General features: G+C 41.4%; 1 protein-coding gene across 5 annotated transcripts in view; it reads right to left on the bottom strand.

Annotated features, from left to right (window-relative positions):
- The window catches only part of LOC117550154 (ryanodine receptor 3-like), a 148992-nt gene that overhangs the window by 7984 nt on the left and 114656 nt on the right, over positions 1–26352 (bottom strand). For 2 of the 5 annotated variants that reach the window (XM_034222498.1, XM_034222499.1), the window contains 38 exons: positions 25825–25887; positions 25602–25677; positions 24607–24730; positions 24334–24449; positions 24175–24242; positions 23953–24074; positions 23750–23799; positions 22119–22179; positions 20995–21233; positions 20717–20798; positions 20070–20200; positions 19480–19803; positions 18725–18965; positions 18546–18633; positions 18355–18447; positions 16666–16836; positions 16486–16545; positions 16263–16397; positions 15436–15548; positions 13697–13793; positions 12678–12787; positions 12357–12408; positions 12220–12276; positions 12040–12139; positions 11874–11953; positions 11719–11795; positions 11356–11429; positions 10060–10077; positions 9256–9336; positions 9090–9178; positions 8887–9015; positions 8683–8787; positions 7396–7477; positions 4251–5563; positions 3188–3246; positions 2893–3064; positions 2678–2764; positions 111–305 (listed from right to left, as the gene is read on the bottom strand). In XM_034222498.1, coding sequence (XP_034078389.1) covers positions 111–305; positions 2678–2764; positions 2893–3064; positions 3188–3246; positions 4251–5563; positions 7396–7477; positions 8683–8787; positions 8887–9015; positions 9090–9178; positions 9256–9336; positions 10060–10077; positions 11356–11429; positions 11719–11795; positions 11874–11953; positions 12040–12139; positions 12220–12276; positions 12357–12408; positions 12678–12787; positions 13697–13793; positions 15436–15548; positions 16263–16397; positions 16486–16545; positions 16666–16836; positions 18355–18447; positions 18546–18633; positions 18725–18965; positions 19480–19803; positions 20070–20200; positions 20717–20798; positions 20995–21233; positions 22119–22179; positions 23750–23799; positions 23953–24074; positions 24175–24242; positions 24334–24449; positions 24607–24730; positions 25602–25677; positions 25825–25887 — 5334 coding nt within the window. Of the gene's footprint in view, positions 1–110; positions 306–2677; positions 2765–2892; positions 3065–3187; positions 3247–4250; positions 5564–7395; positions 7478–8682; positions 8788–8886; positions 9016–9089; positions 9179–9255; positions 9337–10059; positions 10078–11355; positions 11430–11718; positions 11796–11873; positions 11954–12039; positions 12140–12219; positions 12277–12356; positions 12409–12677; positions 12788–13468; positions 13553–13696; positions 13794–15435; positions 15549–16262; positions 16398–16485; positions 16546–16665; positions 16837–17639; positions 17655–18354; positions 18448–18545; positions 18634–18724; positions 18966–19479; positions 19804–20069; positions 20201–20716; positions 20799–20994; positions 21234–22118; positions 22180–23749; positions 23800–23952; positions 24075–24174; positions 24243–24333; positions 24450–24606; positions 24731–25601; positions 25678–25824; positions 25888–26352 lie in introns of all 5 variants that reach the window. The other 3 variants (XM_034222497.1, XM_034222501.1, XM_034222500.1) reach the window with 3 other exon arrangements.

Here is a 26352-nt window from a genome sequence, read left to right as displayed (position 1 = left end):
AAATAATTTGTTAAAATTACACCTTAAATAACAACAAAAAGTAAAAAAAGGAGAGAGTAAAAACAAATGAAAAGTTAAGTGTATTTTTTGGTCAGTTGATATCCCTTTACCTTCAAGTAGTAGTATCCCACGACACACAGGAAAGAGATGATGGTGTGCAGGATAGCCAGACAGCGGAGCGTTGGCGCCATGTAGCCTGTGCTCTCCTGCAGCACGAAATACTCCAGGGCCCCCTCATCTTCCTCCTCCCCTGTTCTACCCTGACCATTCCAAGGATCTTCATCGTCTGCGTAATCACCGGTTACCTTAAAAACAACGTTTATAGGTATTTACTAGGGGTGTAACGGTACACGTACCCGTACCGAAATTATTCGGTACGGGCCCTTCGGTTCGGTACAGGTGTGTACCGAAGTGTACCGAACGAATATAACGTTAAACGTAAAAAATTGAGAACGTGAACAACTTTTTGGAAGTAATCTCAGGTGCTGCGTCGCAGCATTCAGAGTAATTTGCTCACATTGGGTTCAACGCGTCATAGAGCGAGCAAGTCATTTCATTGGATGAGAGGCATACTATGAGAGCTGGACAGAGGGATGCGTTCAAATGTAGTCAGTAATTTGAGGAACTGTCGAAAATTAATGGCGAACGCAGATAAAGTTGAGCTCGAAAATCCTCCAGCATCATTGAAGTCTCCGGTTTGGGAACATTTTGGTTTCGCAGTTACGTACAAGGATGAAGGACAAAGACAGGTGGACCGAACCAAAGCTGTTTGTCGGCATTGTTCAACTAACATTGGTTACGCGGCTGGCAATACATCAAACTTGCACACTCTTGAAAAGGCATCACCCGAACGTGAATATCACCGGTACCAAAAGAAAAAAGACTGAAGTGCAAACCCAACTCCCACTAGCATGTAAGCCTCCACCACTCGCAGAAAGTTCAGACCGAGCCAAAGCTATTACAAACGCCAAATATCCTTATGTTGCCATGTTAGCAAAGCGCTACCTGGCTGTATCTGCTACCTCTGTCCCTAGAGACAGGCCCGGACTGGCCATCGGGAGGACCGGGAGGTTTCCCGATGGCCTGGCCTGTTAAGTGGCCTGCTGGCCTGAGGATTTATTTTATTTTATGTATGTATTGTGAACGCAACGCTGCGCAAATGTGGGTCAGACTCTGCCTCACAGAGGGTGACTGGCTGTCTACATGATGTGGCCTGCCGACATGGCCACTTTCATACAGATCATACACTAAAGCCCTCGATTGGTCTCTCATTCAAGCTCGGGAGGGTGTGTATGTGTGGCGGGCCTGAGCGTGCGAGAGAGAAAGCGCGCGCACCGATTACGTGTTTTGTTGTTGTTAGCATCTGGTGCTAGCTAGCGGCGCTAATGGATATAATGAGCTGACTGTCAACAAGGTGGAGGAGAGTCCTCTCCTGTCAGACTGAGAGACTGATAACTACAGCTCAGGTGAGGTAAAGGACTCTTGAGTGTTTAGATAGTTAACTTAGTCTGAGTTATCTCTGTGGGTCTCAAACGGTTTGGTCACCATTTATGTAAACACATATTTCCATTTGAAAGGGGAGTGATTAGTAAAATATGCATGAATAATAATTTAAAAAAATTAACTAGGTGAAAAAAGGTAAGATAAACTTAAAAAACTTGTTGAGAGCTAAAACTAGTCTTTGCTGCTGCCTCAAAGAGGAGCAGGGGGAGAGGGGGGAGATGAGTGAGGCTGGTTCAGGAGCACAGACACACTCACAACTATAAATGAATGCCCCCGGACCCCCCTAGAGGAATTGAGGTCCATCTCCACTTAAAATATGTTCACATGGATAGGTTCCTAAATAGATTTGCAAAAAAAATTGAAATAGTAACCCATGTCCATATGTTTATTCTGGGGTAGTAGATTTAAAGTGTAGGGCTATCACTATGGGCAGCAACGCTGTAAATATTGACAAATAAATCCAGGAAAATGGCACAAAAGAAAACTGGTAGTGGCCTGGCTGGGTGTATAATTCCCGGCCTGACTTATTGTCCCAGTCCGGCCCTGCCTAGAGAGAGGGTGTTCTCCACATCAGGAGACATTGTTAGTGCCAGCAGATCTGCCCTTTCGGCAAGCAATGTGGACAAGTTCATTTTTCTTTAAAAAAACATGAAAATACAATGACAAGCAAATCCTAATGTCAAGCTGGCTGCTTAGGAACTAGTACAGTACAGTTCAAATACAGATTATTTCAGTTCATCGAAAAGCTGCACCTTAATGTTTATTTTATTATATTTTGTATTTATTTGAGTGAATATTCACAGTTTAATAATAATTAAAAACCCAAAACTAATAGTTTATGTTTTGTGAGTACTAGTAGCCTACAGTAAAGTTCAAATACAGATTATTTCAGTTCATCGAAATGCTGCACCTTAATGTTTATTTTATTATATTTTGTATTTATTTGAGTGAATACATTATTCACAGTTTAATAATAATAAAAAAAATATATATATATATGTTTTGTTTTGTGAAAAAAAATTCTGCTGTACCGAAAACGTACCGAACCGAACCGTGACCAAAAAACCGAGGTACGTACCGAACCGAAATGTTTGTGAACCGTTACACCCCTAGTATTTACCAAAGTATATATGTATACAAGGATATGTAAGGACACTTCAATTTGCAACCTTACTTTGTAGAAGAGCAGAATGAAGTTGATAGCAAAGGCAACAAAAAGTGCCAGGAAACGGAGGTTGTAAAAGTTTCTTGCCAGGTAGTTCTGTGGAAATAATAATTGTTGTATAAGTTTTATATATACACAAACTGCTGATTTGTACTTCCTTAACATACTCAAGCCAATAGTTTTGATTTTAAATATTTTAACACAACTGTGAGGGAATGACTGACCAGCATCTTGGTTTGGTAGATTTCCAGGCCAGCGAAGAAGCTGGCCATGAAGGCCTCTGGTAGTTCTTTCTTCACATCGATCCTCTTCTTGGGGACTTTCTTCAGCACTGGGGGGTCCGGAGGGGGTTCGTCTTTAGACTTATCATGGTCCTTTTTCTCACCATCCTCTGAACTGCAAGAAGCATTTCTCTGTTAGTGGCGTGGACTTATGCAATGCACACATATTGCATGTGACTCACATCAAACATTTATCAATTGCATTTCCATTGAGGGTGGACAAATTAAAAACACTCACTCTCCTTTCTCTGAATCAGATGTGTAGTCTCCATTAACAGTCACCTTCTTTGCAGCCAACTAGAACAAAGTACATTATTTATTCAATCTTTATTTCAGACTCAAGGTCCATATCACATACAAAATACACAACAATGAATAAGATTAAAAAGCTAAACAAAAAAACGGATGAAAAACATAAAATCAGTCCAATGACAGCTAGCCACACATATATGCTCACTGACTGTAGAGGCTGTTGCGCCAATGCCTCCAAATCATGGAAGAGAACCGAGTAGAACTCTTCACAGGGTTGATTAAAATCGAGATAACATGATTGTCTGACTCTTCTAGGCGACACATGAATTTGTACATTCAATTTCTTAAAAGGGCTTGACAGGTAGGTACCCCCAAGTTAACAAACAGCTGGCTGGCACTGTGCCATCTTGGTACCCTCACCAGCAACCGTAAAGCATCATTGTATACAACTTTGAGTTTTTGCATGCTGCTAGCCTTGTAGTTACTCCACAGGTGAGCCGTGTACAATGGTGTACAGAAAGCTTTAAAAAGTGATACCTTGACATCTACAGAGCACTTGTGAAATTTCCGCATTAATATGTTTGCAGCGTTGTCTATGGATGTCTTTGTCATCTGTGAGATCATCAGAGATATAATGACCAAGGTACTTAATCTCACTGCACGCAAGAAGAATGTTGTAAAATATCAGTAAAATCGGGCGGCAGGAGCTTATGGACTTGGCTTGGGTAGCACAGGGCTGCCGGTTCAAGTCCTGGTCGGACCAAAAAATGCGTATTGTAGCTGGAGGGGTCAGTCTCCTCCTGGGCACTGCCAAGGTGCACTTTAGCAAGGCACCAAACCCCAACTGCTCCATGGCGCCGCAGACCACAGACCTTGTTTTAAGCCATTTTATGATGAAACACATTTTCAATAACACTGCCGACCAACCGTAGAGAAAAATCTTATGACAGACATTTTCTTGTTGTTTTGTTTTGGGTGGGACTGTCCCTTTAAGACACGATTGAGAATAAAGGTACCCTTATTCAACAGGATTTATCATCAGTACTGACCTGTGCTTTCTTCTGCCTGACAGCGCTGGCTATGGATGGAGCATCTCCCACCACCACCTCAGACACGTCCCCCAAACCGGGCTCGGCCCCGTGCTTCCCCTCCTTCTTGGGCTGTATGTTCAGCAGCTCAGCCATCAGGTCTGCCTCTCCTGCCTCTCCCTGAGACATCTGACCCATCTCTGCCAGCGCCGACGCTTCACTCGCCTCCATCTTCTCCATCTCTAACACATCTCCGTGGATCCCAAACTGGGTGGGGTCTGGCATGTTTCCCAAAATGTCAGTCACTTTCATGTTTTTGGCCCCTTCCACCAGGCCGCCCCCAAACATAGTGGTCCACAAGATGTGAAAGAAACCCCAAACCAGGCTGTAGACAAAGTGGAAGAGGCCGGTGATGATCATCCAGAAGAAAGAGAAGAAGCCTCGCACCATCTCCCGGATGCTCATCTTCCTGAACTTCCTGTACTGCCGCCTCATGCTCTTGAGAGTGAGCATCTGGCGGAAGTGGCACAGGCTTTTTTTCATGGAGATGCAGGCAATTGTAAACGCGGAGGAAGACTCCAACATCACACTCTCCTCCTCTTCCTCCTCGGGGGTTTCCACTACACTCTGGTTGTCCTCCTCATCTTCCTCTAGACGCTCCACCGGGTCAGGCTCGGAAATCTGAGAAGCTAGCTGCATCTCGAAGATGGTGTCCTCGCAGAACTTGACAAACAGCTCCATCTTCTCGCTCTCCCCGCCTTCGTTGACGACGTCGAAGATAAACTGCCTCTTTGACTCTTTCACCTGAGGCTTCTCCCACTGGGTGCGGCTGGACTCACTGATCTCAAAGTAGACCCTCTCGATGCGCTTTGCTCCCCCCATGATCTCAATACGACCCAAGTAAGGTTCAAAGTAACTGAGGACGCTCTCAGCCAGGTCGAGGAATGTGGCGAGTCGAGCGTCATGAGGCATGTGCTCGGAGAGATTCGTCAGTAACACAGCTACATTAAAGCCAATGTCCTTGGCAGGTTCATGAAACCTCTCCACAAACTGCTCGTAGTTGAACATGTCGTTCTCATCAGCCTCAGCGCACGAGAGGAGAAACTCGATCTCAGACTGCGAGTACTGCTTCTGGTTCTCCATGGACTTCTGGAAATCTTTCTTTGAGATCACCCCTTTGCTCTCTGGGTCGTACTCCTTGAAGCTGTCTGAGGTAGTCAGGTCCTTCAACTTGAGGAACATGTCGAAAAACTTCAGGATCATCTCCACGTTGCTTGAAGATTCAACCAAGGTGTCCACCATTTGTTTGCCAATGGTACCATTGACAACATTACCTGTGAGGTATTGAAAAAAACAGACCAAAGCAATGTTTGTTAGTACACACAACAACAAACAGGGTATATGCAGGGATCCTGAAGGTAATACCTTTTAAGACCTTTTTTAAGACCCTTTCCATACATTTTAAGACCTCATCGCCACTTCGAGTTTTAACCGGTTACATTGGCGACACACTTTACCTCACATTGACTATATACAGTATTGATTGTCCTTCCTCCTTATCTTCCAACCATTTGGACACAAACTTGCATTACCCCATAACGATGTTGTTTAACAACCGGCGTAAACTGACCTGCACGCTATCAAGCAGTGAGCGTGCGATGTCCTGTTCAGATGACGTCAAATCCAACGGGATGCCATAAATAAACTACACAGAATCACACTACACACCTACGCAATGATTACATTCAGGCACACTTTAGAATACAACCTCTTTGGACAATGTATATACTTATTGAAAACAGATCTATCTGCCTCTCAATTCTAATGTCAACTCATTACAGCTATTGATGGGCTGCTTGACAGAGATCAAATCCTGGCTGAGCCAAGATTTCCTCAACCTCAACGAGAGCAAGACCGAGGTCATCTTTTTTGGACCCCAACCAACAGTCTCCCCAGTTGATATTCTGGGCTCCCTCAATAAAAACATCCTCCCCTCTGTCATGAACCTTGGAGTGACCTTCAATAGCTGCTTTTAAATTTGATAAGCAGGTCAGCACCGTAGTCAAAACCTGCTTTTTCAAAATACGACTATTGGCCAAGACCAAGTCGTTTTTATCTTTTAAAGACCTGGAAAGGGTTATTAACGCCTTTGTAACCACGACGCTGGATTATTGAAACGCTCTATACGTGGGTATGGACCAGGCGTCAATTAGACGCATGCAGCTAGTGCAGAACGCAGCTGCGCGTCTTTTCACTGGCCACAAAAAGCGTCACCATATCACCCCAATTCTGGCCTCATTGCACTGGCTTCCAATTCGGTTCCGAATTGATTTTAAACTCCTTTTATCTGTTTTTAAAAGCACTAAATGGGCTGGCTCCGGCTTATATAGCAGAACTCCTCCATTGCTACACCCCAGCCAGAGCTTTAAGGTCTGCTGACCAGCTACTGCTGGTAGTGCCCAAGACCAGGCTCAAAACCCAAGGGCACCGAGCCTTCGCAGCAGCTGGCCCCTAGGCTCTGGAACACTCTGCCCCTCCATGTGAGGTCGGCCCAGACCCTAGGGTTTTTTAAATCAACACTAAAGACTCACTTCTTCTCCCTGGCCTTCTAGTCAGAGCTGAGCACGCCTCAAGACATTTCCCTGTGTTTGATTTTTATATTTGCTGTTGTAATTTATTGTCTTCTGTTTGCGATCGCAGCAATGTGTTTTTTATTTGCATGTACAGCACTTTGGCTCGACCAAAAATCGTTTTTAAAATGTGCTATATAAATACAACCTGATTTGATTTGATTTGAAAACAAGCCACAACATTTAATACCTTGGAAAATGCCGTTTAATACTTTTTAATAGCCTCAATTTTCGCTAAATTGATTTATCAACTTTTAATACTTTTTAAGACCCCGCGGACACCCTAACAAACAACGCTCTCCATGCAGATTAAGCAAAGCTGCTTTTGTAAATATTGGATTACATTACAGGCAAACAAATCTGTTGGATGACAGTAATAAAAGTGACAATATCCTTGCAAACTATTGAACGTTTTTATTTTGCTGACATTGCCAGGATTCTGAATCTCAAGGCAATATAAGTGGTTAAAAGAAGATCCAATTTAAAAAACGGATGATGCCAGGACAACTTATATGTTGAATCATCAAAAAATAAACCTTCGAGTAACGAGAGCATCATGACGATCATGTCCTTCTGTAGGTCCAGCAGCTCCTTCAATAATTCAATCTGACTGGAGTCCTGTGAGGAGAAGACAAAAAAAGGGAAACCTTGTGACTCAAACTGCACTATATCACACAGCCTACTGATGGCCTCGCTATAAGAGAACAGTCATCCTGTATAAAATCCCTGAGAGATCAAGGCTGCCTCACATCGTGGGGACCAGAATTGGCCCTGCTGGGGCGCAGAAGGGCCTTCTAGGTAACATCCATCCATCAGCACCAGGGTTAATGTTATTTTACTGTCTCAGAGCAGATGGCTAGGTCAGTCTGACTCATTTAGGGTCTCTATGGAGTCTGTATTCAGCATGCCATAAATATGAAGCATACTTTGATGCGCTAAATTCAGACCCCTCCCTTCCACTCCCCCTCACACTGGCTTCTACTGTCCATTCAATGACCATGAGATAAGGTTAGGTGTCTGGATTTGATCCCATTCCTGGCTTATTGGGCATTGAGGAAATATCATAGATGGAGTCATACATCATATAGCTGAGTGGAATGACAGATGTAATTGTAATGCAGCAGCCTGAGGTTATCCTCGAGCCTGGAGAGACCTCTAGTGGCTAAACAGAAAATAAATGATTTTCTGGCTGACATTGACTCACACCATTGGTGGATCAAGAAATCAGATATATTTTAGAGTCAAAGTAGCAATACTTTATTCAACATTATTACATATTCAGTATTTTCTCTTAACGGAACAATGTTTGTAAGGAAAATGTACTAAAGTTTAACATAATCGTACAAAGTGCCCCCATTAAAGTGTATGTATTCAATGTTATTGGATTATTATCACTGATGTATAAGCAGAAATGTAATCTTCTGGGGGCTGAATGATTAAGATGCACACCATAAAACCCTTTTAATGATGTGGATTAAACACTTGGCTACAAAACTACCCCAAGATTACATTTCTGCTTACACATTACCCTGATTCAAATCCAACAAGCTTCTTCCATTGCACCTCTCTCTCTCCCACCATCAATTATTTATATACACTAAAACACAAAATCAGTTGTAATGTCAATGCAAAATGGCAGTGAATTATGTTTTATAAGCCTATACAAATCAAAGTTTTCACTGTTTTATTTCATATTTAAATCAATATATCAATGTAAAGGCCTTGGATGTACACTTATCTGCAAGGTGCAAGTGCCTCAACAATATAAATGTAGGGTATTAAAACATAGCAGTAGAACAGATTATGCGGACTAAAGTACAAACCTGGGATAGCTTCATCTGCATGTTGGCAAAAACATGCAGGAAGCCGACCACTGCGTCCCACAGCCTGCTGTGAGCCAGACTCTGCTGGTTCCCAATGCATGGACCCTGAACCACAGAGGAGAAACAGAGAGGATCAAAATCAGTCTTTTCAGCTCAGGTTTTTAATTATTGCTTGTTGTGGTGAAGTGTGTTGCGGTATATTACCTGTATATACTCAGTTAAAGAGTTGAAGACCTGCTTGGCCACTGCTAGTGCTTGAGAGAAGTTCCTCTGACCCGCCTCATCTATTATATCCTTACCAGAGTAGTACCAGTAGAAATCACTGATGGATTCCTGAAAGAAGGAGATAAGGATTAAGCTCAGAACATGAAGGAATACATGATTTTGTTTTTGTAATGATACCATACCTGGAGTCTTAGCAGGTAGTCTACAGTGCTAATTATAATGTTAACTGTTGTTGTGTTTCCTGTCTGAGTCCTCAGGAAGTTCTGAAAATCTGAAAAAAGGGAGCAAAATAAGATAAAGAATATGCAGCTCTTCTTAATCTTGATTTATGGGAACGTGTCCACCTACCATTGTTGTGTCCCTCACAGAGAAGCTGCAGAAACCTAAAGAGATCCTTAGTGAACTCATCATTCTGCAGTACTTTGGAACCTGCGGACAGGAAATGAGGTTAATTTCAGTGGTAAGAGGGACAGATACCTATCATTTTAATGTCAGTACAGGCATACAGGAAGGGCTTACACAGCTTTACATTCCTCATAAAGCTGCAGTCAAGCTGTCAAACAGCTTCAAAATATGTGCCCTATATTTAAAGTTCAGAACACATAGACAAAGTACAGTATAGTGCATCTTTGTACAAAATAAAACAAGGTATATAACAGGAATAATTGTTGTTAAAACGCCAACAAAGCTTTGTTGCTTCTTACAAACAAAGCTTTGGAAGATGTATTCAGTACTACACGCTGGTTAGTATCATCAAAACTAGAAAAAAATAAAGGTCCCACACAAATGGCAAGCACTGACTTCTTACAGAAGAAGAAGTGGAGAGATTTGAGTCAGTTTGGGGCAGCTGACCATAAACTGAACAATCTGTCCGGATGTCAGAGAAGCATGCATGCGTTCCTTCAGTCCAAGGTAAAAAAAGAAGGTGGTTTTATTGCATTCAGGGAGGAGGAGGAGGAGGAGGAGGAGGAGGAGGAGGAGGAGGAGGAGGAGGAGGAGGAGGAGGAGGAGGAGGAGGAGGAGGAGGAGGAGGAGGAATGGGGGTTGAAAAAGGTTTGGTGGGGAATGAGGAGAGGGAGCAAGAAGTTGAACTGAGAGCAATCAAGATGTCAGCATTGCATAGGATGAGTAGAATCTAAACCATGTATTTACCCCGCTCACTCACGTTGACTGCGACCGATGAGATAAAAAACATGATCAGAAGGAAACAAACAAACAAACAAACAAAACAAAAGCAGACATAAGCAAAGGAGAAGACATTTATATTCAATCAGAAGAAGTAGGAACAGGAGAGAGTGATAGCGCTATATATATCTTTACATACTAACATTGATTTGCGACATTGGCATGGGGTTACAGTTAAACAAAGTCTTAATAAAGTTTGCTCTCTACGGCAGGTGTTTAGACTACAGGTTTCCATCACTTATGCCTGAGCTCATGGGGTGAAATGAGCTGGAATATGCATGAGAAACACATATTTATATACTGTATGCAACCCATCAGATCAAATAGAGACCTCTGATTAAATGTGGATTCTTTATGTGGATGTCATTGTGACTGTGAGTGCTTTTAAGTGGCAGACAGGACTTAGACATACAGTAGCACAGGTTTACCTGCATGGCAATGACACACAACATGAAACACGGGAGACACACGTGACATGGAGATGGACTCGCACAAATGGCAAACTAAAGAGCAGATGTTTCATTGAGCTAATGCTGCGCCATTCGACTTGCAGCCATTTACAAGCCAGACCTAAAGGGACAGCAACGCCACGATCCTGAATGAGACACATCATCCAACAATAACATGTCTGTGTGGTTTGGGCCACATCTGTCACACAGAGGGGCTGAAAGCTTTAAGTGTTGCTGAAAGAAGGTCTGTCTGCTGCAGATAATAGAATCCCATGACCGGTTTCATTAACAGTGAGTTTACATTGTAATCTTCATTTTATAAAAAATTGCAAAGTCTGACAAACATTGTCAAAATCAAACCATTTTTTACTTTTTAACTTTAAAACAAAAACTGGGCTACCAAAAAAGAAAGAAAAATGACAATTAATAACGCTGCATTCAAGGCTTACATACTCCGTCACCATTTACAAATCAGCGACAGCCTTTCACTTTCACAAGAAAACCTATGTTTTTATTGCCATCAAATGTTGAATGTGTTTCCTCTTCTCTCACTATTTATATTTCTTGTTATCTTGCATTATCATCATTTTCATGGTCTTAGTATTCATATGGTCAATACTCATGTTTTTCGTACAATGATAAAACATCATCTCATACTTTGATTCAATAATTGACATGTACGTTTCTTATTCAGTACCACGTTAAGGTGATGAATACATTGTAGAACTTTCCCTCTGTGTGGTCTAACGTTTCTTGGAAGAAGACAGACCAGTCAGAGACAGAGAAGTTTACCATGTTTAGAGTCCTCACTTACTTGATCCTTCTTCAGTAACCATCCCCAGACCTTCAGCTTTATTTTGTCTTTCAAATGCATTTAAGTCCAGGACACTATAAAATATAACATACACGTTTTTAGTAATTATACATTTGATTTCTATCAGTATTTTATTACACTTCCATTAAGGTAGTGGATTCAGAAGAGACAGTTCAAAATATAATGGGTAAAGAAAAGGTTGATAATATTCTGACTTATACAATATATTTCAAAAACACTGCACTCGACCCTTCCCATAAATCAACTAATGTTATACTTAAAATGTTCAGACCTTTTGGCACAGGATTTGCTGCACTCAACACGTTTTTTTACGTAATGGTTAGCAGTTAGTAGCTTCATTACCTGCACGACATCATGAGTCCAGACAAACTTTTGAAAAAGCCAACATCTCTTTTTTCCTTCAGGTAGTCCAGCATTTTCTGCATCAAGATAAAAGCACATTAAATAGTAGCCTGATGCTGTTAACCAGACACATTTTACATGCTGTTATCACGTACCTGCTGCACCAGTATGTTTCCCCCGTTGAGGACTGAGATGCCAAGTTTGAGGGTGAAAGTCACCATAGCACCGAGTCGACCTGATGACCACAAATCATACATCATACAGTGGGGATACTGAAGTTTGCGGTAACAGGAAAGCAGGCAGGTTAGAGTCTCTTCCTACCTTTGCTGGCACTGATCATCTGGAGCACCATCTCCGCAGCGCCTCGGTCGTGTAGGCGGGCTTGCTGGTAAAGCATCTTTTGCTTCTCCATTTCCTTTTCCTGTACGAAATGATGATACAGTAAGCACCACTTTGGAATACTCTTTATACTCAATCATATTCCGGAGAAGTCAACAGCACCTCAAATGTTTTCTCTTTTCCTTCCTCCTCTTCTTCTTCTTCACCTTCATCACAACTCTGAAAGAGAAAGCAGAGTGTCAGATCTGTGGAACAACAGCAGCAATATTTTTAGTAAAAGCAATTTTCAAGATAAGTACCTTTGCCATCATATCTGCATATGCAATATATAAGGGATCCTCTTCCAAAGAACTAAAGGAGGAAGAAACAAAATCAGATAATAATAATAATAAGCAAGAATCAGCAGTTATTTATCTTATATTTATGCCAAGCAGCAAAGCTACAGAGGAATACTGAAAAACTGCTCATGCTTATGTTTGAGTATAAAATACATGGCAATGATTTAGCTTAATGAAGCTTGGAATTAGCTCAAATGTAGGCCAACGCTATTATGAAGCACAGATGGAGCAAAGCGCATTGGTGCCAGTTGGCCAAGTGTGTGACAGCGAGTGTGTATTCACCTGCACTCAGTCAGAGCGTTGTGGCTGAAATGCAGGATGAGCTGGTGAAGAGGGTCTGGCTGCTTTCTGACCTCCTCCTCTTCCTCCTCCTCCAGTTTGGGCTGCGTTTTCTGGACAAACCCATGCTGGTAAATACTGGAGCTCAGGCACGTGGCCTTAATATCAAGAGTCCAATATACTTCTTATGAACAGTGGTTACAGCAACAGGGCTACTTAACGAGACACCACTTACCTTCAAAGAATCTGAAAAAAGACAGTAATAGGAAACATTGATAGCATGCAAGAGGTTAACCACAAGCACAAGCATGGACACAATGACAGGAGCATCCACACACACTTACATGCAGCTGATTATGTTAAGCAGTGTGGGAAAAGGAGTTAAGCATGACTCCCCATAAGCCCTTTTCTGGCTGACTGGATCAAAAATCTGTTAACTGTCACACCCTTAACTTCGTATGTGGTGCCCTGTGGCTTTCAATTTAAATAATGTTAAACAGATTAGATGTGTAAAAGCATATATTCAATATATTACAGAAAGGGCTCAGTAGGGTATGTTCCAGCGCTGGGTTCATGATAAAATACTGAATTCATTAAACCCTATTTTATAACGCCTTTAAGCATTTTTAAATAAATCTGTGAAACTGTAAGCTAACATGGGCCACAAAGTGTAGAGTTATTCTTGAACTTCTGCTTTTCTATGCATGACGGTAATGTCCACATTTAAGAAACAGACCACATCTTTCAGAAATGACGCTGGTAAGATGAAGCATCGAGGCGAGATCGCTTCTTACCGATGTCGGATGGCACACGGTGGTCAGAATACAACGGCTGGCTCTGACATCAGCGCTGATGTCATGCTCGCCAACAATGGAGGTCTGGTTGTAAAACAGTGTATGAATGACTGAGTGCAGCACGGTGGTACGAGGGGGTATTCTTAGTGATGGCACAAGTATAAAAGTGTAGAGACCACGCTCAGCACATGAGGAGGCACTGGGGGGGGGGGGGACACATGTACTTACTGCCAAATCCTGCACTAGCTTCTCCTCAAAAGAGTACTCTTCTGTTTCTATCCATATTCTCTGATAGGCCAGGAGGAAGAGGTTAATAGAGCGATGCCTGAGGAAGGGTGAGAGGAGATTAGCCCGGGTTAGATAGGAGCAGAGCGGAGGAGGGAAGGAGACCCTTCAGGAGAGGTTGATGCTGGTTAGTTTAGGGGACTGGCACATCCACCTGGTCACCTGAGGAAACTCGTGTAGGGCTGCAACAATGCAATGCAACATGTTTTTTTATTAGTGATTAACTGTTTGGACTAAAACATTTTTAAAAAGTGCAAAATCCAAAGTGATATCTTTAAATGTCTTGTTTTGTTAGTTCGAAACCCAGAGATGGTCAGTTTAATGTGACATAAAACCAAAAAAATAAGAAAATCCTCATTTTTGAGAGGGTGAAAATTGCCTTTTCTGAAAATGTCTTAATTAACAATAAGATGAATTGACTATTGATATTCATTTTGGTCATTTGACTAATCAATACGTCGACTAACAGTTGAAGCTCCACTTTATGTGATACAGACATGTGATGCTCTCCGCCAGACTGTTATTCAAAATGTATTTATCTTCTCATTAGCAGGAAGCAATTGCCATTTTTGTCTGGAGTAATGAGCTGATCTGAACTTTGATAATGTGTACCCATTTATCTGCACATCAGTGACAGCTGAAGGAATAGTTTGACATTTAAGGGTTGGATCTCGATTCATATTTAGCGTACAGACACAAGCGTGCGTGTAATCTTATTTAACTCTTGGCAAGAAAGCAATTACAGATATCTCCCAACATGTCAAACGTTTCCTTGCTTTATAGTACAGATATGGATCTTCTGAATAAAGAATTGCAAAAAAATGATATGGACCAGTGAAAAAACCAGCGGGAATATTTATGTAGCTTGAGGAAAGCAAAGGGTAGTTGAGAAAGGTGCGGGGGGGTACAGAGGCAACATTGGATCAGCACTACGTTACCGTCAGCGTGGAGAGCAGACTGTCATAGTCTGTGTTCCCATAAATTATGTCCAGCCAAATATGTCGGAAGGCTTTCAGGAAGTAATTATTATTTATGTGCCTGAAGGGATGAGGTACAATAGAGTGTGACATTGAGCAGAGAATAAAAGCTGAATAGAGAGAGACAAAAGAAGAAAAGATGAATCTGAATGCTTGAAACTCCGGGAGACAGAAGCTTCACAAATACAATCAACTGAGCCAGCATTGTGCAGACCGTCTAATAATTATAAGTTATGCCGTGTCATCTTTCACTGTCAACAACTCTGAATAAATGAGTCATGCTGTCAGGCAGGCGGGTGGCAGCACATATTGAAGATGGCCACCCCCAGGTTGGGCCTCGTAATTGTTTTCCTCCCAACTGTAGCTCTCTGCCTGACATTCTGTGATTGAGTTACTGAGCAGCAGGGCATGAAATTGCCAGTGTCCCTTTTTTCCTACTCCTTGATAACAGCTGCGGGCTAGACATTTGTCCTACAAACTGAGGGAGGGGGACCCTTCATTAATGCAGGGTCAGAACCCGAGAAGCGACAGAAATGCTAAAGAAGAAGAAAGAGTGGTGATCGTCTACTGCAACACAAGGAGCTACACTTTTCATGTGGAGTGTCATGATGGATGTACGATCATAAGACTGTTTAACATGGTTTAAGGATAACAACAGTGTAGCAAAGATACCAGATGGTATAAGTGTGATGTAAGTAGTCGTACCTTGGCAGATTATAAAGTGGAGCCATGCGGAAGCAGGCGACGACCGCTCGCTTTCTCTGCTTTGACAACAGCTTTTGCCACACACACTTCTTGGATCTCAATGGCTGCTCCACCTGATGGGAGTAGAAGAAGTCAGTTTTAAGATTACAAGGTTAATAAAGACTGGAATGGCTTCTACACTAGGAAAACTAATCTGTCATAACTGAGAATCCCATTTACATGTAGCCCAGTCTTCTAGTTTGTCCTGTAGGGAGTTTCCTAATTAGGAGAGTGCTATTTAAGAAATGAAAGGGATTCATGTATAATGTTGTGGTACAGATTATTTATTATCCCGCTTATATTTTTGATGAATGCAGCTTATTTTCCCCTCCATATAGTTCAAGCCTGTGCTGTAAACGTTCCTAATTAAGGGGAGTTTACTTAGCCTCTGTACTGTTTGACTCTGATGAATGATGTTAGTCTTCGCATTAACTGTGTCGCCTTAAATCTGTGTGCTCCAGTAAACTATTGACCTATATTCTAAAGTCTCTCCTGTCACTGCAATTTGTGTTTTGTCACCCATGTTAAACCAAGTAAAAAGCAGTGACACACAGATTCAAGCCTTTTGTTGTGGTTGTAACTATGAAAATGCTCAAGAAAGCTCTAAGATTGAATGTTTTTAGATCTCACAATATGTTACAGTGAAATATAGTCTGAGCTTTTTATGAAGTGCTATAATGAATACAGGGGTGAGTGTGGGGGTAAATCATCCTATGCAGATATACCGGACTGAGTAGTGTAATTTACAGCTCATAACATATGTGGGTGTGTAGATGTTTAATCCGGACCTGCTCCAGGTTGAAGACAGCAGCAGAGATCCTCTGGATGCGGTCCACCACCCTGTCAGGGTCTGGGGGTCCGGCGCTTCTCATCGCTACGTCCTTGTACAGGTTTAGCTGCCACCTCACTGCGGGGTCCTCTGACTGCGAGTGGGTTGCAAAAAAAGGAAGTGATATACAATACATGCAGTTTTTTGAAGGAAAAATAACCACACAGTCTGGATTTTCTCACCCTTTCTCGAAGGTGCAGATTCTGCCGGATATGATCTTTGACCTCTTCGTCTGTGTCTCTCTATTACACAATAACAGGAAGAGTGATAAATAGGGATACATTTAACGTAAGAAGTGTTCTTGATTTATCTCATAAAGATATGTTCAATGTGTGGCCATGGTCACTTAGAAGTTGTCTCACCAGCAGGTAGCGAGTCTTGGCCAATGAGATGAGCTCCTGGTCTCCTGGGGTACACATGTTGAGGCCGATCGGCAGCATCTTCTTCAGAGCGGCCACAATCAGCGAGGTCTGGATGGAGTAGAACTCACCACGCCTTTTCTTGTGTTTCCTCTCTTGATCTTGTCCTCCAGACTGACAAATTAAAGCTATTAACCTCAAATAACACAAAGTGGTGAATAGTAGCAGCTAAATACGCTGGTGTTTTTTGGTCATTAATACTATTTTCCAATTTTTGCCAAGATTAATGTTGCACTCAAGCACTTGCTTTTAAAATGTTCACAGATAACTTAACAGTATTGTATTTGATCTTGTTTCACAGTGGGAGCACTCACATTGCATTAACTGTTTTTTTCAGACCTGGCAAAAACATAACTGTGACCAGACTGAATCTGTGCCACTGAAGCAATAAGAAGTTTCACACCTCAGCTAAAAAGCAGAACTAAGACTCAATTCTGTAAGAACTGCAAGATGCTACTAGGAAGGGTGATTGCATTTGAGCCAAATTGAAGAAGCTGGCTCGTCGAAAACATTAATTTACATATACATACAGATACAGTACACTGACACACACACACGCACATTGTCTAATTACACAACAACTACAACGAATAAACAGCACAAGGTTACTATATACACACCAGGGTACCACAATCCATCAACTGCAAACACACCAGCGATCATATGATTTGCCGGGCTTCATTACTCCGGAGGAGACGTGTTCCGCCCATGAACCAATGAGGGATGAGCAAACTTACCATGTAACACATGGTGATGAATGGCGGTCACAAATAATCAGTTGACGTACGAGAAATATTTAACTACACTATATTGACTAAATAGCACAGCGGCACAAGCTATTGGCTTTTCTGCTTAGCGATCGAGCATATAAGCCAATAAGCTGGCAGGTTGACAGCACATGCACTGCATCACTCTACCTTCTCCTTAAAGGACTGTTTGAGATAGAGAGAGGGACAGGAAGAGAGAGGCAGATAGAATAAAAAAGGATGAGAGGGCAATTAATGGAGGCACACAGTCCTCACATGGACGTGCACTGCAATGAAAACCATTTGTTTGTCTTCAAACTGATAAAACAGGCAGACAAGAAATGATGCTCTAAAAATGAAGAAAAGGGAGTGCAAGTTTCTGTAATATTAGTTTCTGTTAGTTTAAGTACTGTTTAAAAGCATGCATGTAGAAATCCACACACACACACACACTAACACACACACACACACACACACACACACACACACACACACACACACACACACACACACACACACACACACACACACACACACACACACACACACACACACACACACACACACAAATCAAATGTTAAATGCAGACAAATGTATTTTTTGTCACTTGTAGATCCTCAGAGATTGCTTTGGGCATTTTACATGTTAACATACCAGCACATGTACACAAAAGAGGTTGTGTTTACATGGCTGAGATGAAATGTTAACATGTATCTTGCTCAGTTTAGTAATCCTGCTTATTTATGGATCTTTCTAGCTTTCTCACACACATTCCATGGGTCAAAGCGGTGCCATAACACCCAAATAAAAGCGTTTGAATCGCCTGCCAGAACAAGGATATTAAGCTGACAGTGTAGAGAAGAAATGAGGAGTAGCAAAAAAATACCTTAGACATCTTGGTTTTATTATCTCCCGTTAAGAAGGAAAGGTTGTTGATTTCATTCTGAACCACAAAGTTCTGCTCTTCTCTTTTGAAATTCTGGAGAAAAAGCAATGCCAAAGAAAGATTATTGTTCTAATTAATAAAGGATGTCTCCTTTTTTGTAGCTTACCATTTTTGGAGATAAGAAAACTTACGTGTGACTTGCACCAGAGGATAAATATCTCAGCGACCATTCTGAAGAGCTCATTGGAGTCAGCGTCTGGCTCCTTCAGCCACCTCGACCTGCAGTGAACAACAGAGATGAATACATCCGCTTTTTTTTCTGCAAAAACATCTTTAAACGACTCCATCAGCCACTTCTCAGTGAGCGAACCTGTTGTTGTCCACATAGCGGATGAGCATGGGGTAGAAGGCGTACAGGTCCCTGCAGAGTACGGCAAACTCGTCCAGGATGAGCAGCTCGGCCTCCTGGGTGTCTCCCTTACTGTCCGCCTTCAGCAGCTCCTCCTCAGACACCACCTTCACCGTCTTCTTCTTCAGCTTCTCCAGAGTAGGCAGGAAGTGGCTCTTCAGCAGGTCGGCACGAGCCTTGCTGATGATGGGTTGCACGTACACTGAATGGTGGAATAGAGAGAAAATGTTGCTTTGCTGTCATGTGGTCATTGTACGAGTGAAACCCAGTTAAAACCTCCTATGGACTGTACCATCCCTTTCAAGCGGGCAAACTGCAAATATACTGAAGAGCTTGACAAATACAGTTTATTTTTGTTATTTTCTTTCAATTTCAAAGGTATAGTGTAGTAATGAAAACTTGGGTCACAGGTTCCTCAACAATGCAATATTAGTAATACAAGACACACAACAAATACGAGAAAATAACAATAATATAAATAGTGCAAGCTCAGGAGATTATCAGTCTTATGGCCTGTGGGATAAAACTGGCTCTGAGTCTGGTCGTTTTAGATGCTGCGGTTTGTTGCTGGGGTGATGGGGGACTTAATAATTCTGTTGGCTTTCTTTCTGAGACACTGGGAGATGAGGTTTGTAGGTCCTACTGTATGGTTCTGGTATTCCTGTGAGATGGTAAAACATCAACACCGTTAGAAACAGAAAAGCAGCTCTTCCCACCTGCAATCCTCTTCATCCAGGAGGCCTCGTCGATGCCCAGGTTGTTGTTGAGGATCTTGAGGATGTTGCCCAGAATGAGGCTGAGGTTTTCTGAGGTGACGGTGGTGCAGCAGACGCTCCCCCCGCTGGCCGGCTGGTTCTCAGGCCCCCTCTCCCACCAGTAGGACAGATAGTTACACAACATGGGCAGCACCACCTCGATGACGTGGGGCATCTCCGTGTAGCGCGCCCCAGATTCAGCCATATCGTTGATGTCCTTCATCAGACCGTCGAGCCGCGGCATTCCGGGACACATCTCAGCCACCGAGTCCTGTATGCCTAGGACTAAAAACATACAACCATGTTTACATTGTCAAATTGTTTATTTCTCATTATTTATGTTATGAAAAGAGATATTTATCAAACTTAAATTAAGCACTGTTGATACAAGGACAGCACTGATATAATATTTCATACTGTAGATAGAACTTCATCTCAAAATGGTGAAGTGGTTATAAAAGAAAGACATGATCCTTGCTTATTATAACAGCTATTTCTTTAGCCACTTTGGTCCAGAAGTTGTATATTTTTAGAATATTTTGTTTACTCACTGGATCGTTCTCTAGCACTCTTGGTATTGAAGACGGAGCAGGGGTTGTATGCGTTGAGCACCGGCTCCAGGAAGGCAACAGGCATAGCCCCGGCCAGGGTGGCCAGACACTGACCGAGAGCTGGCAGCTGTCTGAGGGACACAGAGAGGAGAGGGGTTTGCGTTGTTGAATACATTTTCTCACTCAGGTTTTAATTACTCGACACAGATGTATAATGACATATGAGGGCCATTGTTTGGTAGAATGTAAAGAATTAAGGAGCAAGAAAGGAGCTCTAATTTGTACACAAAATGAACTCATTAGTGAGTAAGTCCAACAGTGTAGAACATGGCAATTCCAGATGCTTTTAGGTGATTCTGGGCTTCTGGAGTGTTTATTTTTTTCCTAAATAAGCTTGCAAAGTAAGCTCGATTTGATTAATTTATCCACTGCAGCCAGCATCAATTTTCCCTTATTATTTTTATATTTAGTTGTGCCATGTTTGTAAACTTTTATCAAAGATTTACCACTTATATCAGGGAATATCCAACTTAGTTATTGGACATTCTGATCTCTTCTCACTGCAATACCCCTTCCCCTGGTTCTGTAATATATATATTTTTGTATACCTAGAATGGCCCTAATTTACTGTTGTAAATATGAGATACCTTTCTACATAGATGTTTTTCCCGGTTCCCAGTGCATAGAGACTAGTCAGGATTCGATAGCAGGACACTTGTACATCATCCACTGGGAAAAAAAAAAGGAAGAAGTCTGTTAATAAGCGAATTAATGTTTAGGGAACTTCGCTGTATATATCTGAATTAAGCGACAGATATATTCCATGGTGTCAGGATGTTAGAAGCATGCAAGCACTGCTTTAAAATAAACGTAACATTGACACTCGCACAAAATGTTTGATCATCCCTCTCATGTAGGCACTCACAAAGCAGGTCGACTCCAAAGTGGTGTTGAGTGATGTGTTCAAACAGAGCGGTTAAAATGGGGAGCAGAGCCACGGTGGTGTAGTTGATATTCTGCGACACCCCTTTCATCTGGGAGCGAGAGTGAGTGAACTTTCCCAGCTTCAGGTTCTCGAACGTCTTCTCAAGATCCTCTGCAGCATTCTCAAAGAACGTCCTCAGCCCCAGCCTCACCTGTTCCGAGCCCGACTTCATCACCGTCCTGTTGGAGTGAAAGGCTGAGTGATAAATGGCTGTAACCAAATGAGCTGATATGCTAGGGTGGGGCAATAATAAACCACAGGATACCCCTTGGTATGCAAAGGACAACAACCACAGTGGGACGCGGTCATATTATGCAATTACTTCACTCTCATACTGTGAAGGTGTTAAACATGAAATATGAGACATGTGACAATCAACCCTCAGCCTTAACACTAAAATATCCATGATTTATTCTATGAATTATTAGAGGAATATTCAAATCCAAGGTGAGTTTGCCAATTCTGAAGACGTACTGTTACACTCTGAAAAAGCACAATGCATTAATATGATTAGACCGTCCATTGTTGGTATTTCACACTTCATAACATTGCTAAATGAATTACACTTTGTAAAGCCTTGATGTGTTTCACTAGGAAGGAGAAATGAAAGGCAATCTATGGGCATCAGCTGTGGCTCCTCAGCACAAACAAGACACAATATTGCATTGCCCATTTATTCTCATTATGTGTGAGCTGCATTAACAAACAGTGCATTGTCTCTAAAGAGCACTATAAGCCTTGGGCAACATGTGCTATATGACATTTATTTTGCTTATTTAAATACCAGAGGACGCTCTTTGTTAATGCCAGCGCCTCCCATAAGACAGCGCAGTAATAACTGTTTAAAATAAAAATGTTTATGATAAATATGCTATAAGGGTCAACAGGGGTTAGATTCTAAAGCATTGCATCATTAACATTACAAAACAATTAATTGGTTCCTTAAAGCATTATTGTTTGAACCCAGTAGTTATCTATTTATAACAATTACAATATTTCATAAAAGCCCTCAAAGGTGCCAGGTCCCCTGTGAGTCTTGATGCTGCTGTACTATTTGAACTCACCTGGTGTCCAGAGTGTGTGCCAGGATGTGAAGACAGCTGACGATGGTAGTAGAGTCGCTCCCTAAAAGACAACACAAAATACTTTAATATGACGTAACTATACACACACTGTCATCCAACAGCCCTCAATCAAAGGGTTCAGTTAAATATGGTAAAGTAAGTGAAACAATATCTAATTACCTCCTCAGATAGATTTAGGATATATGTAATGGATTCAGTGGTTTGTCCTTTAAGTTGCTGTTGTTCATATTTAACAGTTAAACAAGCCAGTTGTCGGTAAGATAACATTTGAAGCTACTACTAGCAGCTAATTAGCTTAGCATAGCTGGAGCAACAGCTACCCTGGCTGCCTTTCTGTATGACAATCGGCCTACTAGCATCTTTAAGGCTTACTAATTAAAGTGTTATATGTTGTTTGTTTAATAAATAATTAATCAAAACTGTATTAGGAATGAATGTTTTAGTATTTGGTGTTTTTTCATTTACCAAATTCTCTTTCTGGTTATCTGTGAACTCAATACTTAATTTGTGGCCACTGTTATTAAATAAAACCATTCTGTTCATTGAACTGAAAATAGGTCCACGAGAACCAAATAAGACATTATACAATGACAAGCACTCACTTTTACAAAACACACACACCCTCACACACAAACCAACCCAGTCTCACAGCATTTCGTGTTATAGTCACGAAATTAATTTAATCTATTGATTCGTGTTCAACAACACGATTTTCGCATTTTTTTCGTGTCACACAGAACGATTTTAAAAGCAATGTATTTCTATTGGTAGTGTGTTTCGTGACCGCACCACGTCTTTTTGTCCGGTCGGGTCTTGGAATACAAGAAGCTGTGTGGTTCATAAAAACATTTTCTTACTCAATATCTTACCCTAAGCCTAACCCTTTTATTTTAAATAGTATAATGTCTGAGTTTTTTTGCCGTCCGCGAGGAAAATAAATGGGGCAAAGAGCCTCAGAATACTGAAATCTGTATTTTTTTAATCCTTTTTTTCCTTCTAATTTGTTATTATTTGGTGCAGGCACGAAACGTACTACCAATATAAATACATTGCTTCTAAAATCGTTCTGTGTCAGAATACTGAAATCTGTATTTTAAAAAAAATCTCTTTCCTTCTAATTTGATATTATTTACATTGCTTTTAAAATCGTTCTGTGTGACAAGAAAAAAAATGGGGAAACCGTGAGACTACGCGCGCACACACACACACACACACACACACACACACACACACACATGCAACACACACACAGCAACACACACACACACACACACACAACACACACACACACACATCACACACACACACACACACACACACACACACACGATCACCACACACACACACACACACACACACACACACACGACACACACACGACACACACACGACACACGACACACACACACACACACACACACGACACACAACACACACACAACTACACACACACACACACCACACACACACACACACACACAACACACCACACACACACACACACCACACACACACACACCACACACACACACACACACAACACACACACACACACACACACACACACACACACACACACACAGCTGACCAGTCAGTAGGAATCAGCTTACCAAAGAGAGAAATCCTATGTCTGACAAGAGCTGCCAGTTTACAAAACAGGCTGGAGGTGGATAGAGGAAGGAAGGAAGTCAGACAGTTAGAATGAGTTTATTTTGTTAAAGAGAAGATTAGTAATTAAGATTATAGAAAGATTTTAAGTTTAGGAGGGTAACAAGTTAAAGTCATGCAATATTGTTCTAGGTAAATCTAGTACCTGGTGACCATCTCCTTCTCCTTGTTGGAGGCGTAACCGCTGCTGCTCAGGTTCTTACTCGGGGAGGAGAGGAAGTAGAGCGAGTGGTTCTTGAAGTATTGGTCGATGAGTGGGAGGAGAACCTGAAGGAGGACAAAGATAATGACAAGATCACATTGGGTTTATTGCATTTTATTTATAAGATTTACTATAGATGCAGCTTTATTTATTTTGCATACTCACTTTGGCGAAAAACTTGATTTCTTGTTCATGAGGCGATCTGTCTGTTTTGCCACTTGCGGCCATGGACTCTGGATTGAGAGAATACAAACACACATTACAATGTAACCAATAAGATTCATTGAATTCTCTTTTAATAAGCCCTATGTAATATTAGCATACCCAGGTGAGCGATGAACTCCTGAGCTGAGTCGACATACTTGAGCAGCTTCTTGAGGAACTTGTAAGCAAACCTCTTCTCCATGGAGGAGGAGTCCTGATCTAAGTCCTTCAAACCCCTGCAACACATTAAGATATTAGCCATAAATCAACACTTTAAAAACATTAGATTCAAATTACCCCTGACTGTGTTTACAATCAACTGGAGAAGTTATTTAAAAGAAAAGTGTATACATTAACAAGATAATTTAAGACAAACATCCTGGGATGCCTCACCTTGTGATGCTGTATCCATTGATCTGCAGGAAGCGGAAAAGGTCCAGGGCCTTCTCTCGATCACGGGCCTTCTCTTTGGCTGTCAGTGTGTCGTAGGGCACCAACATAGGGTGTGTTCCTCCGCCTGAAACCACACACAACACAGGGTGATGTGAGACTTGATGAGCCGCAGTCCATCTACACTGTAAAGGCAGGAAGGTGACTAAAAAGTAGATATACCACTTAACTTACTTCCATTATTCTTGTATTTCTTCATTGCCAAATATGTTTCAGTGTTTACCCTACATTCATTTTCCAGGCCCACACCACTGTGATTCCATGAACAAGGCAAATGTATGTGGTTACTTCACACATCTGTGATAACAGTAGCAAAGTTGAGTTACTTTAATTCAAATTGTGAAATAAATTTGAACCATTAAATATAACGTCATTAAGCTACCATTATTAAATTGGTAGTGACACACTAAATGCTAATGAATTTGCGGCTTGTGTTTTAAGCAAAAGAAAAATCTCCTTAAATTGAATTGGAAAATGTCTAACATTGCCATGTAGTATTTGTGTGGCCTCTTAAATGCTACATGGCAAATCAGCCAAGGCATTTGTTAACTGAGGAGGCAATTTGCCCTTGTGTGCCCTGAATAATTCACACACCAGTCATTATTTTGTTTGAATACAAATAAAATCCTTTCATTTGCTTCTGGTGTTCTTCACCACGGTTTTGGAAAGATAAAATAAAATGAGCAACAGGCATAGCACTCTAAAAGTGATACATTTTCTTTTGACACTTGTGCTGTACCATGGATTTAATGTATGTCAATGTGAGGGGAAACACTGACTTTGCTAAACCTATTTATTCAAGACTGGTTAGGGAGATATGTGCATAAGCTCACAGGCATAGATTAACACTGCAAGAGGCAAGTGGTACCTTCCACCCACACAGGCATACTGTCTCTTCCTCTGTGTCTTGTCTATGACTGATTTCATAAGAAAATCACCTCGGCTTCCAAGGTCACTCTTTTTCTTCTTGGCCCAGATGTTATGGTAATGTTCAGCCAACACCTCCACCATCCCCTTGGGCCAAAGACAAGAGAGACAAATCAGTACATCTCACTAAGGGGCATGTCCCGCCATCACTACTCATTCACATTCAGGAAATATTGCTTTTCCTCTTGTATTCACCGAGGGATTGTTAAATGCAAAAAAGGTGAGGTCAATCACCTGCAATTCTCTGGATAAAACCACGTTGCTCATGTCCATCGGGCTCGGATTAAAGCCATTTGCCTGGAAATTGTGAAACAGAATGCATATTTACAGAGACAAACGGTGAGTTATTAGTTATAAATCAACACTTTGCACAACAAGAGAAAGTTTCCGCTTTGTGCCAACAGGAAAAACCTCTCTGATCTACAATTGCATACTCTGTGAAGAGGTGATGTCCTACAAGAACATGTTGACTGAAAGCAATAATAAGCTTAGGATTTAGATTTAATTAAACAAGAAACAATCAAAATGTTGCAAATATGTGGAAAATAAACAGCTAAATAAGATTATAAATAGATCATGAACCCGACTCAGTTATAACACAAAGCACCAAATGTTACAATTGTGTGCAATAGAGTTTGTAAACAATGGTAAGCAAGCAAAGATGTGGTAGTATAAGTTAAATGCAGAATACATGTTTGAATTAGTGATATAAGTAAGAATTAAACAGTTGAGATAGTAAGCTAGAAGTAAGGTCATTTATTT

Source organism: Gymnodraco acuticeps, unplaced genomic scaffold (genome assembly GCF_902827175.1).
Source record: "Gymnodraco acuticeps unplaced genomic scaffold, fGymAcu1.1, whole genome shotgun sequence".
Taxonomy (NCBI): Eukaryota; Metazoa; Chordata; class Actinopteri; order Perciformes; family Bathydraconidae; genus Gymnodraco; species Gymnodraco acuticeps.
Note: the sequence above shows the minus strand (reverse complement) of the source record. Positions and strands in the feature narration are given on the sequence as shown.